Source organism: Kickxella alabastrina, assembly GCF_025024165.1.
Source record: "Kickxella alabastrina strain RSA 675 chromosome Unknown BX661scaffold_13, whole genome shotgun sequence".
Taxonomy (NCBI): domain Eukaryota; kingdom Fungi; phylum Kickxellomycota; class Kickxellomycetes; order Kickxellales; family Kickxellaceae; genus Kickxella; species Kickxella alabastrina.
This window is the reverse complement of record NW_026251484.1, coordinates 223,101-240,748: the sequence shown is the minus strand read 5'-3', so window position 1 is coordinate 240,748 and position 17,648 is coordinate 223,101. Positions and strand designations below refer to the sequence as shown.

At 49.6% G+C, this 17,648-nt stretch overlaps 7 protein-coding genes across 7 annotated transcripts; 2 read left to right on the top strand and 5 right to left on the bottom strand.

Moving 5' to 3' along the window:
• Positions 1–1,644: 1,644 nt before the first annotated feature.
• Positions 1,645–2,265, bottom strand: BX661DRAFT_29821 (uncharacterized protein). The gene has a single exon (XM_051539043.1). The coding sequence runs from the start codon at positions 2,034–2,036 to the stop codon at positions 1,725–1,727; it is 312 nt and encodes a 103-aa protein (XP_051391223.1). The 5' UTR covers positions 2,037–2,265; the 3' UTR covers positions 1,645–1,724.
• On the top strand, positions 2,232–4,388 carry BX661DRAFT_205751 (uncharacterized protein). The gene is made up of 7 exons (XM_051538600.1): positions 2,232–2,371; positions 2,429–2,443; positions 2,483–2,759; positions 3,177–3,261; positions 3,428–3,691; positions 3,755–3,803; positions 4,089–4,388. Exons 1-7 carry the CDS (start codon positions 2,299–2,301, stop codon positions 4,280–4,282), a joined length of 957 nt encoding a protein of 318 aa, XP_051391222.1. The 5' UTR covers positions 2,232–2,298; the 3' UTR covers positions 4,283–4,388.
• A 1,538-nt stretch (positions 4,389–5,926) lies between these two features.
• On the bottom strand, positions 5,927–7,320 carry BX661DRAFT_171400 (putative cytochrome P450 monooxygenase; the record flags this gene model as incomplete). Its single annotated transcript, XM_051533699.1, has 2 exons — positions 5,927–6,634; positions 6,703–7,320. The coding sequence occupies 2 exons, from the start codon at positions 7,318–7,320 to the stop codon at positions 5,927–5,929; spliced, it is 1,326 nt and encodes a 441-aa protein (XP_051391221.1).
• Positions 7,321–7,807: 487 nt separating this feature from the next.
• Positions 7,808–9,371, bottom strand: BX661DRAFT_193988 (DHS-like NAD/FAD-binding domain-containing protein; the record flags this gene model as incomplete). The annotated part of the gene is made up of 2 exons (XM_051537835.1): positions 7,808–7,857; positions 8,252–9,371. The coding sequence occupies 2 exons, from the start codon at positions 9,369–9,371 to the stop codon at positions 7,808–7,810; spliced, it is 1,170 nt and encodes a 389-aa protein (XP_051391220.1).
• Positions 9,372–9,918: 547 nt separating this feature from the next.
• BX661DRAFT_183336 (P-loop containing nucleoside triphosphate hydrolase protein) lies at positions 9,919–11,378 on the bottom strand. The gene is given in 2 exon segments (XM_051536210.1): positions 9,919–10,141; positions 10,160–11,378. The coding sequence occupies 2 exon segments, from the start codon at positions 10,938–10,940 to the stop codon at positions 9,996–9,998; spliced, it is 927 nt and encodes a 308-aa protein (XP_051391219.1). The 5' UTR covers positions 10,941–11,378; the 3' UTR covers positions 9,919–9,995.
• A 3,595-nt stretch (positions 11,379–14,973) lies between these two features.
• Positions 14,974–15,631, bottom strand: BX661DRAFT_193987 (P-loop containing nucleoside triphosphate hydrolase protein; the record flags this gene model as incomplete). Its single annotated transcript, XM_051537834.1, is given in 4 exon segments — positions 14,974–15,115; positions 15,142–15,302; positions 15,321–15,374; positions 15,434–15,631. 4 exon segments carry the CDS (start codon positions 15,629–15,631, stop codon positions 14,974–14,976), a joined length of 555 nt encoding a protein of 184 aa, XP_051391218.1.
• Positions 15,632–16,187: 556 nt separating this feature from the next.
• BX661DRAFT_193986 (ubiquitin-conjugating enzyme/RWD-like protein) lies at positions 16,188–16,687 on the top strand (the record flags this gene model as incomplete). The annotated part of the gene is made up of 2 exons (XM_051537833.1): positions 16,188–16,212; positions 16,245–16,687. 2 exons carry the CDS (start codon positions 16,188–16,190, stop codon positions 16,685–16,687), a joined length of 468 nt encoding a protein of 155 aa, XP_051391217.1.
• Between the last annotated feature and the right edge of the window lie 961 nt (positions 16,688–17,648).

Sequence of the window (17,648 nt, the reverse complement as noted above, 5' to 3'; positions counted from 1 at the left end):
TGAACAATTCCACAGAGCGCTTCCATACAAAATTCCGGGGTTCAAATATTTTAGTTTGGGGGTTTTTGGGGGGTTTATTTATTGGAAATGCTATAAAAATACTATAAAATGGCTGGTATTCAGCGCGCCCTGTGCCCACGCCTATTCCTCAGCACCATTGCAGGCTGGAAATAGCAGGGGATCAGGGCGCTGGCCTTTGGGCTTTTTAGGCGCTCAATCCGGTACTGGTGCCAGTGTCAGTGCCGGTGATTTCTCTTGACTGTATGCTGATGCTGGTGCTGGTGAAGGAAAGCGTAATAGCTAGCTTCAAATAACGAGAGCTTGAAATAGAATAACTGGCAAATCAGATACGCAAGCAAATAAAGGTGCCTAGCCCAGAGAGCGAGAAGATAAAAATATTGGTTGATGGCGATCAACTGATTAACCAGTCTTGGCTGTTTAGCCACACAAACAATAAGTCACACAGTGACCAAAGCAATATGCTTTCTACTATTAACCTTTCACAGTGCATATCACTTTAGTTATTAAATATACTTTATCTACACGTTCATAGAATGTTCCTATATTCCAACAAACAAGATGATTACAAAGCGAGAAGGAAAATGAAAGAACTACATTGCGGCATAGCTAACATGACATAGCAAGAATAGGAGAGTGAGAACATTAAAGCAAAAGAGCAAGTTGCTGCCATAGTGGGAGCATGAGCTTGAAACGAGGGTCATTCATAAATAGCGCATATAAGGCATTAAATAGAAAAATATGATCAAGTTCACAATAAGCAGCTTTGTTAGTGTTGCTTATAGTGACATGTGAGTATTGCCATTAGGCAGGTTGCCATTGGTATGAATGAGCATACAAACAAGAATGAAAACAAACCTATTATTATTGGCGCTGAGTGCTTAAATAACACTTGTTAAAATAGAAAATGAAAATTTAAGATAAAGAGAAAGATAATATAGAGTGAAGCATTTTTATCACTCATATCGCAGTTAAAATGCTTAGTTGAATTTTATAAAAAAATGCTTTATTTTCTCACGCGTGGCCTGTTGATTTGATTTAAGTTGATATGAAAAGTACATGTACACATATTTACCCTACAAAATACTGCTAACATTTTGTGCATTCAGCGCGATCAAAAATATGCATTTGTATTGGTCAATCATAATCAACCAATTAACCAATATTGGTTGCTTAGCCAGAAAAAATTCAATTTATAGTCACACAGTGATACACACCGCATAATTGTACTCTCTCACCTCTCCAGTGCATATCACTCATAGTACACACTTTATTAAGTACATAGTATTGTATTATTTACATCCCATTCATAGAACGTACATATTTTAACACTTGTTCTAATAAAAATTTTCAAAGTTGAACGTGTCATGCAGCACAAAATACATTTATTAGGTACGTTTCAATTTAAATTATCTATTTGCATATATTTTTGACTACGATCACAAAATTTCTATATTCAACTTTAATACTTTATTTTTATGTTTGTCAGTCAGCCATGGCCAAAAATTTACTAGTCTAGTTCCCAGCTCACACCTCAACCAGACATGATTGACCTTATGCTTAGTGTTATGTTAAAAATATATATTTGAACAAAATGAACTAAAAGAAAGTTAAGGAATGAACAGCCTCCACTGTTTATATTCATTATTATTTATATGTGCATATGAATTCCCACATATCCAAGTAGGTAATTAATTAGCGATTGATTAATGAATCAATCGCCGGAGACAAGCCGCATTTCCTTGTATCACAATTAGGGTAGACCTTCGTGATTCTTTTGAGCGCAATACAAATAATATATTTTGCGAATTCTTACTGAAGTGCAGTGGGCTCGAGCTCCCATGCAAAAGGAAGGTTTCTTTGGGTTTCAGCAAATCGGCGTCAAGACGTGGGATGCAGATTCCAGTCAGGACATTTGACAATGTGTTTGGCAGCACCACCAACATTGCTGATACTACCAATACTGTCAACACTGCTGACTCCACCAATACCACCGACACCACAGACACTGCTGACATTGCTGATTCCCAGCTGGATAACTAGTATGTTTTGGATATCTTTATTGAAGAGGACGAATATTTGAACAACAGCAGCACCAGTACCTGTCACGAGCGATTCAATGTAGCCTTCCAGGGCACACAATATTGTCTATATAAAACATTGAATTCGACTTACAAAAAGCAGGGGCCGATATTATCGAGCTAATATCTATATAGCTAATAAAAATACTCAAAACCACATGGAGGGGGGGGCAAAAAATCAGCCATTTTCGATGGATAAATGGAGCTTTCCACCATTTTGCAGGGTTTGGGAGAAATTTTTATTATGGTTCCATTCAAGAGATTGTTGACGGGTCTGTTTTGGTGGACACCAGTCAACGGGACATGATGTACTGCATATGGTACAATAGTCATAAACAAAAAGGGTAAAGGAAAACCCCTTTGTTTAACTCGAAGTTGGCTAGCCCATTCCCGTCATGAGCATTTCTTTTGTCAGATCTACAAGGGCGCAAAAAAAGTCTTCAAGCCCGATCCTGCAAAGCTCGCCAAGGCCAGGGAAAATTTATGGCACACATCTGTTGAGGATGCCGAGCGCGCGTCCAACCACCCTGGCTCCAGTACACTTAATTTTAAGTTGTACATTGCGTACCTCCTCGAGCGGCACAAGGGAAAGTTTGTCCTGAGTGAGCACTACCACAACACGCAGACCCTTGGCAAGAGCCGCAAGTATGATGGCAGTAGGTAAACTCACCCCTTCCACAACAAGCTCTGGTATTTTTTGAGATGACTAGATTCCAATTGTTGGAATATAGGAACGTCCTATGAACGTGTAGATAAAGTATATTTAATAAATAAGTGCTATGCACTGTGAAAGGTAAAGAGTAGAAAGCATATTGCTTTGGTCACTGTATTGACTTATTGTTTGTGTTGCTAAACAGCCAAGACTGGTTAATCAGTTGATCGCCATCAACCAATACCAATGTATATAAATATATCTTAATTCCTAAGCTAACTAAAGAAGTCTTGTCGCGTTCGTGAGTGATTATTATACCTATGCGCAAAACAACAACAATACCTTGACGGGGTGGTGATTGGTCGCCTGCAATGATCACGCGATGTGACCCTATTTTTGACATCACATTTTTCCTTTGTCAACAGAAAGTGCGCCAATGTCGAACTCGCAAAATCTATGCGCGCAAAATTTGGGTCGGATACTGTCCTTATCCTTGGCAATTGGACCCAGGTATGCCCCATCACTATGAGCCAATTTATGACAGGGGGTGCAGGAGATGCTAGTGGGCCAGTGATTCAAGGCTTACTTGATCGACGAGTATTGCACCTCGACATTTTCCCCAGCATGTGAGAGTAGGGTGGAAAAGTTTCACAAAATTAACAACCCGCGTCTAAAGAATCTCAAGCACAAGCACCACATTACAATGGCCGCAGCAGCATCCAATTACGTTGCAGCCACAACCACTGCCACCAGTGATTTTGTTGTTGCAGCAGTCACCATTGTTTCTGTCGCAACCGCAACTGCCGTTGTCACCACATCTTTTACAGACATTGTGCAGCAGGGTTGCAACCAGTGGATACTTATTCACCCACAGGCTGCCGATATCATTCGGTGCATAGGCGAGGAAAAGGGCTGGTCTAAGCGCAAGATTTCCCGCAAGGTGAAGCAGCAGCTGTGGAATGAGCTGGCTGAGCAGAATTGGGAACAACAGATTCATATCTAGCTTGTTGATAATATCAAGCAGATTGTCAGGCTGAGTGACTGGTTGCAGGGTAAAATCAAACATAAAATTGGACAGAGGATGCACGATGAGTTGGCCGCGCAGCAGCAGCAGGTGGCCACAACAGGCGTGAATATGATCCTGGTGGTAAAATAACCACCCCAGGTTTTATGCCACGGCTTGCTCCAGTGCACAATGGAAGACTTTCTGCAAACCTTTAGGGTTGACGGAACACGGGTTGAGGATGGCGAAAAAGTGTCATCAGGCAGACGGAAGTGGAACCATGACACAGCTGCTGTGCTAAACTTTTGCATCATTATTAATACCCTGCTTACAGGTAATCGTCCTCCCCGTTTTCACACAAAAAGGCATGGTCAGAGTCAGCAGAATCTGAGTGAGTCTACAGCGACGCCCAAGATGTTGCCCGAGATATCGCCCGAGATATTGCCCAAGACAAAGTCCAAGCCCAAGCACATGCGCAAGGATCACTGTGCCCCTGCTTCACTTCACAAGAAGCAGCGTGATGATTAATATCTTTAAACATAGTGGGTTATTGCCTCTAATTTCTAACCACGTGCCAGGTTGCTATGGAATTAGGATGGAAAAGATGTCGATTTGCAGGATATTTGATTTTTTTATAGATATTTGTAGGCTCATTTCAGTGTAACAAGCTGTGTAAACATGCTTTATGTACCCATCCATCCAGCGCAGTAAGCATGATTGCCTATTAGTATTCTTTTAATATTCTTTTATTTTATTAGAACAGCATTGCTATTTTTTGCGTTTTAGTTTATTTTTAGGTTGCACATTGCGTTTAAAAAGGAAGCACGTTGGAAAATAATTGCTCTACAAAAAAGGGTGTAGCATCTATAAATAGAATTTTGGAAGAATAAGTACTCCTACCATGTTTAAAGAGTATTTTTATGTGACGAAGAGTACGCCAAAGTCATAAAGAGTACAAAGCAGCTTGTAAGTAAAGCTTGATAAACACAAGTTGTGCAATTAATCATTGCGGTTTACCATGCCAATAACTATTTAAATTTATAGTAGAAACACACCTTAGTTTTTGATATAAAAAGCAGACAAAATCCGCCAAAATTTACATTTACAAGACAACTTTATAATAAACAATAGATTTAGTATACAATGCAGCTTAAAAATACCAAAAACCAATCAGTGACTGTTAATACTTCCAACTACAAGAATTACCTGTACTATTTGCCAAATAATGATTACAGCGATAAATATGTGTTTAAATTTGTGACTGAATTATTTGGTACAGGGTATTCGATCAAATGCTTTAATGGAAGTGACTTTGTAACTTTGCATAATACAGAGCATTCAACTGTGTATTACGGTGATGAGGGCGAAGGTGTTTTGTTAGACTGTATAAACAAAATAAAGTGGTATACGAGTTTTATTTTGTCACATCAAGTTTCATTATTCAAAATAAGGCCAATAACATTCTGTATCTTCAAAATTAGAAGGGGTTATACTACAATTGTATAGATATAGACCCAATTGAATCTATGCTCGCATTAATAACCACATATTTACACAGGTAGTTTTGTTGTTTTATGTTTATCGCCCTTTTGTCGTTCATTATTTTAAATATAAACTGTGAACTTCAATCATAATATAATTGTAGAATTGGTGATATACTAAAAAGGGTATATATTAAACCAAAAAAACTAAAGAGTAACAACACGAACCACTCGTATTACTCTGCAATTTATATAGTCAGTATTGGTGCCCACATATCCGAATAAGAAAATCAACTGGTGATTGATACATTGGTGAATCACTGAGAGCAAGCCAGACTATAATTATGTCATAATTCCATTTTCTAAGCAACGTATAACAGCATATCAAAATTAGGTTTTTTATAGTAATTTATATGTAGGAGCCTCACGTAACTGCACAAATGAAGGTTATATTTATGTCATACTTAAAATATATTTAAATCATATTACCAAGTGTGGTGACAATCCGAATTAACGAATCTGATAAATCTTTATTCAAACTGAAACTAGAGAAAACCTTCTATTGAGAATTCCAAAATTTCCTTTTTATAGGCAATCCAAACAGACTAAATGCCAACTCGGCATTGATGTCGTTAAGCTCCCGTCTAAATAACTTGACCGAGCTTATATAGTAAGAATCACTAAACTAAGCCTAGTTGCGCTTTGAAACAATAACAACACAATCGCGCTCTGGGAACTTTGGCACGCAAGTAGTAGCAGTCACCCGCGGAATCAAAATCGGCAATCCGTCTTCATCGACCCTATCTGGCGTAAACAGCGAGTCCTCTGGAATCTCCAATTCGTACCTGTTGAATACATTGGCCAGGGTCGACTGGATTTCCATCCACGCCAGATTCTTTCCCGGACACACTCTAACGCCAGTACTAAAAGTCAACACCAGTCTTTTGTTGGACTCGTTGTCCAGGAACCGCTCAGGGTAAAACTCGTAAGATCTTTCCCACACCTCAGGATTAGTGTTGGCTCCGGCAATGCTGATGGAGCAGTTATACTCTTCGGGAATAAAGTGGCCATGTAGGGTTGCACCACCAGGGGGAATAAACCGGGGCATGCTTGTGGCCACTGGAACCAGTCGCAGTGATTCATAGATGCACGCTTCTAGAAGTGGAAGGCTGGCCTTGGCCTCACTGTAGTTAATTATGTGATCGCGGTCAAATGCCGCACGCACTTCCCCGACTACTCGAGAATAATACTGCGGATGCATGAGGAGCAAGTGGATGGTCCACACGATTGTGTTGGAGCTGGTATCTGAGCCAGCCAACAAGCTAATTATTGTCTCGGTAACCACCTGGCTGGACGTCATTCGGATGCGCGACTCGGGATCCTCAGCATCAATGTACGACTGCAGCAAATCCTTGGGTTGTCCTCGTCAGGGTGCAGGCCGGTCAGCAGCCTTTTGCGCTCGCTGACAGCCTTGGTACACAAAGCGTAGAACGCGTCAAATTTGCTGTAGAGGGATTTAGCGAGAAATTTGCGGAAAATTGTGTGTTTAAATACAGGAACGATGGCCTGCATGAACATCAGCACAAAGGTGCCATGCACCCACTTGGAAATCTGCGTATCCCCTGATGTCAACGACCTATGTGTTTGTCCAAAGCCCAGCGTACTGATAATATCAAAGGTCATGAGCATGAAATCGACATGGTAGCATATTCTGGCTCTTTGTTTATCCGCAGATTTCTCAATATCCCGGTCCCACTTGCTGAACAACTGCTTGGTTCCGGCGTCCAAAAGAATAGGTTCCATCCGCTTCAAGTTTGCCAAGCTCATTGACGGTCCCATCTGTCTGCGGCGCTGCTTGTTTAATTCGGGGTCGACGGTCAAAAACATGTTTGGTTCCATGATCTCAATGTTGCTGTAGCGCTTGTTCTTCAAAAAGGCGTGTGTTCCTAGGACCATGTGTATATCCTTGGGGTCGCAGATAGCCACTCTGCGCGGGCTGATGATGAAGATTCCGCCGTATGTTTTGTTGAGTTGTTTAATTAGTTCGGGCTCTGTACCGCGCAAGTCGTAGATGAATAGAGGCATGGCGGAGATTCGTGCCCAAAAGGGTCCTGGGACGTTGCGCAGCGGAGAGAAATAAAGGGCATAGATTATTTTCCAGGAAAAGTAGGCAACGAGCCCGCAAACAATACTGAGTGGTTGGAGTAAGCTTAACAGAGTGTCCGCCAAAAATGGAGGAACAATACTAATCATCATCCTTGTTTTTTTTTTGTTTGAAATATGATATATATATATATAGAAATATAGGGGGAAATGATATTAGAGATTAGAGATTAGAAACGAATACGGGCTCGAGAAAAAAAACATAAAAGTCATGAGCGGAAAATTAGAGCAAAAATGCGAATTTTTATGCGTGTATTACCCAATAGCATAGGCGGTGGAGTATGCGTCTTAATTGATCCTTTTGATAGATCGGATTAAATTCGGCATTATGCTGTCAATAATCTAACCAAAAACTAATATTTTCCACACATATGAATAATAAATAAATAATAGTAGTATTTTATTGTAGTTAAACGATAGCCTTATTTATATCTCTATTCAGATCACTGCTTCCACCATCTATGGTGGCAATATCATTATAATTATCCTGATCCTGTTTTTCCTCCTCCTCTTCAATATTATTATCGTCTTTGCCGCTATCTGTATCCTCAAGCAGCCCCCCCATCACTAACATCCTCATCCTCGTCCTCGTCCTCCTCGCCATCGTTGTCGTCGTCACTCGACTCTTCCTCAGCCAGCCTGACTCTCTCCTCTCCACTCGCAACTAGCAAGTCCCTGGGAGTCACGACCGCGCTCTCAAACAAATGCCAATGTGCCGGCACCTCCAATTTCCTCTCCCCCACACTCACTGCGCCACCTTCCTCCTTAACCTTTACGGGCACAGCCACACACCTCCCCTTCTCCTCCGCCACCGGACACCTTCGATTATCCATAAACTCCTTGCTCCCAGTACTCCCCCCCGGTATCTTCTCGTGTCTCAACTCCCATCCGCATTCCCGCGCCAAAAACGCAACAATATCGTCGGCGTCGCCGAGTAACTGAACGTCAAAGTTCAAATGCAAAATGGGGGTTTTGTTTATTACCACCTGGGGGATATTATGCGGCAAGTGGCTCATTATATCCGAGACCGGGGCGACTTTGAGACTGCTGCCCATGACTAGGAGGAGATCTACTTGGTCGCGGTCCTCTAGGAGGGCTTCATCGAATTGGTCGGGGAGCTTCTCGCCGAAAAAGGTTATGTCTGGTTTCATTATCCCACGCACAACTCCATAGTCCATATCATCCTCGTCGTCGTCATCTTCGTCGTCCTTGAAAGAGGCATAGGCGCCGGTTCCGCTGGCCACGGCAAGTCCGCCGGCAGGCACGTTGGGTTGAGAAACCGGTTCGCTTGGTCCGTCCTTACATTGCGGGCAAAAGGCGATCCGCATAGCCATAATATCCTCCTCCAAGTCCTTCCCATCACACGCATACCCACATTTAATACACGTAGCAGTAGCAAACGACCCATGACAATTCAGCACCCTGCTAATCCCCTGAACATGCTCCAGGGTATCGATGTTCTGCGTATAGTTCCTCAACAACCTCCCCTCATCCTCCAACAACTTGACAAACGCGTGGGTGGGCGCCGGAGTAAAATTATAAGGGTAGAGCTCTTTGGCAAAGGAGTAGAAGAGCTCGGGAGTTTCGCGGAAATACTCAATATCAAACATCTGCTGTGGGTCATCCAGCCCAAACTCATCATTCAACCGTGTGTATATTCCAGTGGGCGAGCGGAAATCCGGAATCCCACAGGACACACTAACACCTGCGCCGGTCAGCACCATAATTTTTCGAGCACCTTGCAAAAGCTCCACGACATCCTGCACGGAATTAATCCCGCTCAGCTTAGGTCTATGTCGGTAGAACCGCACCATCTGGTTGCGCAGTAAGGGCAACAGTTGAAAATCCGGCACGGAAGATATCAGCGCAAATGGCGCGCCAAAGACCTCGAGGAGGGCGCGTAGGGAGACGCCGCGGCCGATGTATTCGTCCAGAAAAGTGCTGAGACCTAGGGTGCGCGCCTCAGAGCGCATTATTTCCATCTCCTCTGCGGTGAACCGAGTGTAGGGGGCGGTGGCGGTGCCCAAATCCATATTGGTGGTGTTGAGCGGCGAGGGCGCGCAGCTGCTGTCGACGTTGACGTCTTGGCCAAAATCACCGTCGTCCGAATCGTCCGAGTCGTCAGAGGCTCCAGAATCTGCAGGGTTGTTGCCTTGGGTGGCTTGGGCAGTTGGTTCAATTAGCTCAAAGCGATGGCGCTTTGTAGACGCTGGTGCTGGTGCTGGTGCTGTTGCTACTACTATGGCTGGTGCAATTGTGGTGGTAGTGGTGGTGGAATTGGTGTCGTGCAGGTTGTCCTCTGTGGGTTCGGGTTCCGAAAGAGAATCGTTTCTGCCTCGGCGCTTCATACTGGCCGGCCGTGGACCTTGTTGTGCGGCAGCGGGCGGCGTTGGCTCCGAATTGAGAGTAAAGTCGACGTTGTGGGCCATGGTAGAGCAATCTTGCAAGGTGTATAAAAATAGTGAAAAAAGATAAATGAATGAAAAAAATGAAAATAAGTGATTTTTTAATATTTTCTTTTCCGCATTTTAGAAGAAAAAAGTTGGATCGACAAAAAAAAGGATTGTATTTTACTTTCACATAGTAAAAAAAGGAGTTTAGCTTGGCACGGTCGACGCGTTTTGAGCAAACAGAATGTCGGAAACAAAGCGCATCATGTAATCATCCACATGGCCCACACCATCCTCCTCATCATAGTTGTTGTCGTTGTCGTTGTCCTTGTCATTATCGTTGTTGCCAGCGTTGCCAGTGCTGCCAGTGCTGCCAGCGTTGCCAGCGTTGCCAGCGTTGCCATCAGCCGTGGTGTCTGCAAGGCCACCATTGCCACCGGGAGCATTAGGGGCATTGTTGGCAGTGGGCAGCAGCTCGTCAACTTCCCCAAGATCCAGGGCATCTGCCTGGGCAACCTCCGCAATGGCGACCTTGAGCGCCGCTGCGTCAACCTCGTCCTCGGCAGCCGCAAGCATGCCCAGGCCGTCACGCTCCGACGCCGCCGACGCAGCCGCCGCCGCGCGCACAGCCCCAGGAGCAGCCGAAACAGCCCCGTTGGATTCGGCCAGCATGGATCCGGCGAGATCGTACCAGTCACTCACGCCCAACGGCGCTGGGCCCGCGCCCGCCATTGCACCCGGTGGCTGGGCCGTCGACTGGCCACTGAAATTGCCGTCCTGGATGACCACCTGGTTCAGCCACCGCTTTTCACACTGCTTGCGCCAAATGGCCTCCTCCACCGTGCGGTCGCTGATCAAGCGGTAGATGCGCACCTCCCGCTGCTGGCCAATCCGATGGCAGCGGTCCTGGCACTGCGCGTCCATAGCGTGGTTCCAGTCACTGTCGTAGAACACCACAGTGTCGGCGCCGGTCAGGTTGATGCCCAGCCCTCCGGCGCGCGTCGACGAGATGAACACCGACCAGCGGCGCTCATGGTTGAAGCGCTCGGTCAGGCGCCACCGCTGCTCAACGCTCGTTGCGCCGTCCAAGCGCAGGTAGCGGTACGCGTGCAGATTCAGCCACTGCTCGAGAATATCCAGCACGCGCGTCATCTGCGTGAAAATCAACACGCGGTGGCCGTCGCGCACCAGCTGCGCCAGCAGCCGGTCCAGCGCCTGCAGCTTGCCGCAGTCGTACTGCAGCAGGAAGCGCTCGGGGAAGGCGATCTGCTGGCGCACCTGCACGGGCCGCAGCAGCCCGGTGTGCCGGTGGACGCGCCGCCGCACGTGCAGGATGTCCGGCCACGCGTCGCGCTGCGCCCACCTCGACCCCGAGTGCGCCAGCGGGGGTGCGCGCAGGTGCGCATGGACGGCCTCGCGCCCAGCCGGCGTGTTGCGCACAACGACCGGCGGCGTGACAAACACAAAGCGCTCGATCAGCGGCAGGCACCGCGCGACGCGCTCGGCCGCGCCCGACACCAGCCCGCCGACGGTGCCCAGCGGCCCGACGATGCGGCAGGCGGCCACGGCGTCCGCGCAGGCGCAGGCGGCCGGCCTGGGCGCGTGCGTGACGCGGCGCGCGTTGAGCCCCGCCAGGCGCGTCCACGCCGCGTGCCGGCGCTCAAGCTGCTGGCGCCGGCGCAGCGCACTGTGCGCGCGCGTGTATCGCGTCTGCACGGGCCGCAGCAGCAGCAGCGCGGCGTCCTCGCGCGTCGCGGCCAGCATCGCGTCGAGCACGGCGCGGGCGCCCTGTGCTGCGTGGCGCACCAGCGCCGGCGTCGCGTCCAGGCGGCGCGCTGCGGCCCAGGCGGCGGAGCTGGCGTGGGAAACGACGGGGGTGGACGGCGCGGCCGACCCGGCGCAGGAGGCCACGCAGGGCTTGGGGCCGAGCATGCGGCGCACCACGTCCTCGGTGCCCCTGAAGCCGGCGACCGGCGCGCCGTCCATGGCCCAGCTTGTCCTTATGGGCCGCGTCTCAAACAGGTCCGGGTGGTTGCACACCTTGCGCAGCTGCATCAGGCAGGCCATGACGCCCACGTACGACCCGCCGCGCAGCGTGTCACGTGTCTGCGCACGCGCCATGAAGTCGTCGTACAGGAAGCGCTGGCGCTTGGACAGCGCGCACCGCACGACGAACTCGGTCTTGCGCGGCAGCTGCGTCTCGACGTCGTGCTTGAGCCGCCGCAGGATGTGCGGCCGCAGCACCGCGTGCAGCCTGCGCACGGCGGAGAGGGCATCGGCGGAGAGGGCATCAGCGGAGTGCGGCTCTGCTGAGCCGGCCGAGCCGGCCGAGCCCGCGCCGCGCAGAAAGTCGGCTGTGTTGAGCCCAACCCCGCCCACCCGCCGCCAGGCGCCCCGGCCGCGGCCGCAGCCACAGGCACGGCCACGGCGGCAATCTCGGGGCGCGCGGCCAGCACCCGGTCCAGCGGCTGTGCAAACCACTCGCGGAAGCGGTCGAGCCCAGCAAAGCCATCGGCGCCGCCGCCGCCGCCCGCCCTCGCCCTCGTTTTCGTTGCGGCCGCCAAGCAGAAAATACATCAGCGACCACAGCTCCAGCAGGCTGTTCTGCAGGGGCGTGCCGGTCAGCAGCAGCCGGCTGCGGCGCGCAGCCCCAGCAGCGTCTGCCAGCGCTGGCTGCGGAAGTTCTTGATGGCCTGCGCCTCGTCCAGCACCAGGCAGTGCCAGGCGCGGCGCCGGAATACTGCGGCGTCCTGGATGGCCAGCTGGTACGATGTGATGCACACGTGGAATGCGTTGCGCCGGCTCCACCCGCGCCGCCGCTGCTGCCGCTCGGCGCGCGACCCAAAGTACGCCAGCACTTTGAAGCCCGGCAGCCACCGGTGGAACTCCTGCTGCCAGTTGAGCAGAACCGACGTCGGCACAATCACCAGGTGCGGCCCCCACACGCCGTGCGCGCACGCCAGGTGCGCCAGGAACGCGATCGTCTGGATCGTCTTGCCCAGCCCCATCTCGTCCGCCAAAATCCCGTTGGTTCCGTGCCGGTGCAGCGCCGCCAGCCACGCCACGCCCTGCGCTGGTAGGGCCGGAGCCGGCCGCGGAGGAGGGGAGCCTGAGCAACTCCAGTGCTGTTTTTTTGAACCAGGCGCTGGTGTTTCGGGCGCTGGTGTTTCGGGCGCTGGTGTTTCGGGCGCTGGTGTTTCGGGCTCGGAGCCAGATTCAGACTCAGACTCGGGCTCAGGCTCGGGCTCAGGCTCGGGGCTCCCGCTGTTTCGGACCCACTCCCTGCCCCGCGCATCAGCCGGTACTGCTCCAGCAGCTGCTCCATGGGCACGTCCTGGTCGCGCGCCAGCTCGTCGACCTCGCCCTCGCCCTCTGACTCCGTGTCTGTGCCCGCATCCGTTTCTGTGCCTGTGCCTGTGCCTGCGTCAGACCCACCAGACCCGGCGCCCTCGCTCTCCTCCTCATCGCTCTCCTGCTTCTGCTGCTCCGCCAGCATCCGCGTCGACCGCTGCACCATCTCAAACAGGCGGCCTTGCCCTCCCTCTCGCGCTGCTCTCTGCGCTCAGCCTCCCGCGTCTCAACAACGATGCCTTCAACAAACGCCCATCGCCGCATAACCTGCTGCACTGTCCACTTAGCCAGCCTCCTGCGGGCCTCGACCTCCACACGACCCATCTGATCACCAGTGCTGCCAGGCATGCGTTCCTCCGCCTGGCGTTCAATCTCGCGTCCGCGCCTCCGCAGCACTACGCGGTGGCAGCGCGCCTCAGTTGTGAGTTCGCGGTGGCGGTCGCTGATGTCCTGCAAACCTGGTCCCAGGCTGACCGCTGCCGTCGGGGCTCTGGGCATTTGGCTGCGGGCAGCGGCTGTGCCAGTGGCAGCAGTTGCGGTAGCAGCAGTGGCAGCCGGGTGGATGGTGGTTCTGGAAGTGCTCCGGTTGTGTCGCGCAGCATCCCGTGGAGCCGTAGCCCGGCGATCCGGTGCATTCTGCTGGCTGCTTCGTGCACCCACGCGGCGAGATCCGAAAGCATTAGCTATGTAGTCGATCCCGCTCGCGCTCCTTCTCCTTCTGCTCCCGATCTGCGTCCACAGTCACAGCCTCAGTCACAGCCTTAGCCATCGCCGCCGCTGTTCCTCTAACCGCAGCCAATGCCAAATTACCGCAACTGCTGCTGCTAGCAGTGGTAGTGCGCGGCAAATGACTGCTGAGCACAGAGTCATCGGGCAGCGTCACGAATGATTCCAAATACCGCGTAAACTCCCACTCCTTCTCCTTACTAACAGCAGCCCCAGCCGAGCAAACACCAATGGCCGAATCACATTAGCCGGTGGCACTGAAACCGGCTCTATTTTGGGTTGCTTTGATTTAACCGGCTTTCTGCCAATATGCGTGCATCCCAAGGGCGGTCTGCTCGGCGGTCTTCCGCGTTTCTTCCTCGCACTGCGAGGGATGGCGGTTTGGAGGCTGTTCTTCGTTATTGTTGTTAGTGTTGGTGTTTTCCTCTTCTTCTTCTTCGGCAGGAACTGGAATAGACTATCGAAAGCTTTTCTTTTTTGTGATGTGATGCTGTTGTTGCTGTTGTTGCTGTTGCTGTTGCTGTTGTTGCTGCTATTGTTGTTGCTGGGTTTGTGTAGGAGGTGCGCCGACCGGACTCCTGGTGGTCGCCCTCGCCGTCGCCCGCGTATATTGTGTCCTGCTCCTGCTCCTGTACTTTCCATTCACTCTATCGATGAAAAAAACAAAAAAAATAAATATGTATATAAAAATATATAAAAATGCAGCAATAATAAGAAGAGACTTTTCGCCAAAAAAAAGCAAAAAGAATTATCAAGAAAAAAAAACGACTTCAAATATTTTAATCTCTTTTTTATGTATGTTGCTGAAAATCGAATCAATGCATGAATGCAAAAACCACTGCAAAATGAAACCGTTTATTTTTTCTGTTGTCCCTCACCCTAAACCCAAATGTGCTTTTTTGTTGCTTTATTGGGGGATGGGAAGAGCTATTTCCAGTTCCAAAAATCCGTTTCAAAAACAGATCCAAGTGCTGCAGGGCCACAAAAAGTTCAACATTAAAATAACACCCATGCATTCAACAGAGGGTGTGATAACAGTACTAAAAAGAAAAAGAATGATAAAGATGAATGATCTAAACGAAGAAGAAAAAGAAGAAAACGTAAAAGCTCAGCATGCGCAGTCGCTGCTCTGTGTATTCCCAGACTGTCCAGGCGCCAAGTTCACTGCCGGCGGGCCACTGCTTCTCACCGGCTCCACTCTCGGAACCTTCCTAGCGAGGTCCAAAAACAGCCTCTCTACATTCTCCCCACTCTGCGCCGACGTTTCAAAAAAAACAGCCCACCAGCCGCCGCATACGCCTCGCCCTCCTTGGTATCCACAGCCCTCCTCTCCGCCGCCAAATCTGCCTTATTCCCGGCCAACGCAATGACAATCCCAGCTCCCGCCTGTCTCTGCAACTCCTGCACCCAAGCCTTCGCCTTCCCAAAAGATTCCCTCTGCGTAATATCATATACCACTACGGCAGCTGCCGCATTCCGGTAATACATCGGCGCAAGACTCTTGTACCGCTCTTGACCTGCTGTGTCCCAGATATGCAGGTTCGCTGTGATATTGTCATCCAGTGCACTTCCTTTGTTAGGAAGGCTGCTCCGATTGTGCTTTCCTTGTATTGGTCGAAATGATTGCGTGCGAACCGTGTCACTAGGCTGGACTTTCCCACTGCAGACTCGCCCAGGAGAACCACCTTGAAAGTGAACTGCTTGGGCTTGGTCACACCGCCTGCACTGGCAGAGGGCTGTTTCGCTTGCTGTTGTTGTCCGACCATTTGATTATGAATAAGGAAAAAAATGATAATAGGATTTGTGTGGAATGTATAAATATTGAAGGAAAATAACTGTGTATGTGTGTGTATAAATGTAAACGCGCGGATTGAAATACTATTATTATTTTTCAAAAAGAAAAAGTAAAAAGTAAAAAGTAAAAAAAGAGGGCGTGGGGAGGAAGGAAAAGTCACAAAGACGGAATTGTTTTCCCTTGTTTTTTTTTTTGCTACTTTGCTTTGATATGGTCGAGCCAAAACGCAATAAAACATTGAAATTACACTGGAAGCAGCTGACACAAAAAAATAACAACCTCTGACGTTTTGCTTTACATTTTTGTACGTGTAAATTAAACTGTCGTGTGATTCCATTCCAGCAACTGATCAATCGATCAACTGCAAATAACTTTGTGAATAATTGCGCAGCACAACAACAAGGCAAAATAAGCAGAATTACAAAACACCAGCATTCACTCTTTTTATTTTTTTCTCGACTTTCTTAATTCACAATTTTCAATCCAATTCACAATTTTCTTGTTTCTGTACATAATAAAAAAGCCAAATGAGCGGCGCAATGAACAAGCAAAGTGCCGCGCGCAAAATGACCGAGCTCCTAAAGCTCCAAACCGACCTCCCCCCAGGCATAACCTGCACGCCCATCGGCGACAGCATCGACCACTACACTGCGCGCATCGCGGGCCACCCGAAACCCCCTACGAAGCGGGCCAATTCCATATCACCATTTCTCTTCCCGACAACTACCCGATCGAGCCACCATCGATGAAGCTCAAAACGCGAATTTATCATCCCAATATTGATGATCATGGGAATATTTGCTTGGATGTTTTGAAGACTGGGAAAAAGGGTGGGTGGAATCCAGCATGGACGCTGGGTAAGGTGCTGCTTTCTTTGTCGGCGCTGCTGGGGAGTCCAAATCCAGACGACCCGTTGATGCCGGAGATTGCGGAGCAGATGGTTGCTGATTATAGCGCCTTTGCTACGGCTGCTAGGGAATGGACTGCCAAGTACGCTGCCTCTGTCGATGATGATGAGAGACGGTGACGGCGACGGCGACAATACCAATGACAACAATGGCGACAGGGGAATGGCGCTGTTTCTCCGAACTCGGTCATATCAGTGGATTTGGAAGATACCGCTGTGCTCGGTAAGCGGAAGCTGGGACTTTCGCGCAAAACATCGTCTGCATCGCCTGGTCCAGCCTCTCCAGCTTGCTCCCCCCTGTGTCATCTGGGAAACTTCCCGGCGCCTCAGGTATCCGGCGCCTTGGGCTCAGCCGCAGTCGCAACACGGTGCAAAGAATATGCCGCCAAACCCTGCTGCTGCAAAGGCGCCCTCGTCGCTCACAGTATCATCGTCGCAGGCTGAGTCTGTTGACCTGACCAGCGACGATAATGCTGCTGATGAGATGCGTTTTTTGGCTGTGGATAATAAGCCGGCGAAACGGTCAAAATCGTTGACATTATCGCAGATACTCGCGTCGTCGTCGCAGAATAGGCCTCCGAAGCCACCGATGCCTTTGGGGAGTAAGCGTAAGAAGCGAGGCTCGGTCGCTATGACAGTGCCAGTAGCGCAGCAGCATTAGTGAAGGGGATGGAGGAAGAGGAGGAGGATGAGGAGGAGGAGGCTTGTGTGGAGACACAAATGGAGTGGATGGAGAAGGGTGCTAGGCTGGATAGTCTGAAGACGGAGCAGAGCAATATTGATTATGACTGTTTGTTGAGCGCCGATGAGCTTTACACTACGTCTGTTGATATGAGCATTCCTGAGTCTCCCTTGCAGATGTCGTCCTTACAGATGATACCTTCGATTCCGAACTGTAATTCGGGTCATTTGGCGTTCCAGTCTATTCTGGATACTGCTGTGCTGGTTGAGCGGGAGGTTGTTGGTCCGCTGTTTGGCAGCGACAGTATTGTGGATGGCGGTGGGCCAGTTGAATTGCTAGAACATGAAACTGGTCCCCTGCCCTTATTAGTGGCGCAAAATCAAACATTGGAAATTAAGG

What these genes read in the sequence shown, in the direction of transcription:
- BX661DRAFT_29821 (XM_051539043.1), bottom strand. Translation starts at nt 2,036, where the DNA reads ATGTCAGCAGTGTCTGTGGTGTCGGTGGTATTGGTGGAGTCAGCAGTG.
- BX661DRAFT_205751 (XM_051538600.1), top strand. Translation starts at nt 2,299, where the DNA reads ATGGAGCTTTCCACCATTTTGCAGGGTTTGGGAGAAATTTTTATTATG. An exon ending in CGCAAGTATGATGGCAGTAG is followed by an intron (nt 2,760 to 3,176) that starts GTAAACTCACCC and finishes CTTTGTCAACAG; the next exon opens with AAAGTGCGCCAATGTCGAAC. An exon ending in AGCGCAAGATTTCCCGCAAG is followed by an intron (nt 3,692 to 3,754) that starts GTGAAGCAGCAG and finishes ATTCATATCTAG; the next exon opens with CTTGTTGATAATATCAAGCA.
- BX661DRAFT_183336 (XM_051536210.1), bottom strand. Translation starts at nt 10,940, where the DNA reads ATGACGCGCGTGCTGGATATTCTCGAGCAGTGGCTGAATCTGCACGCG.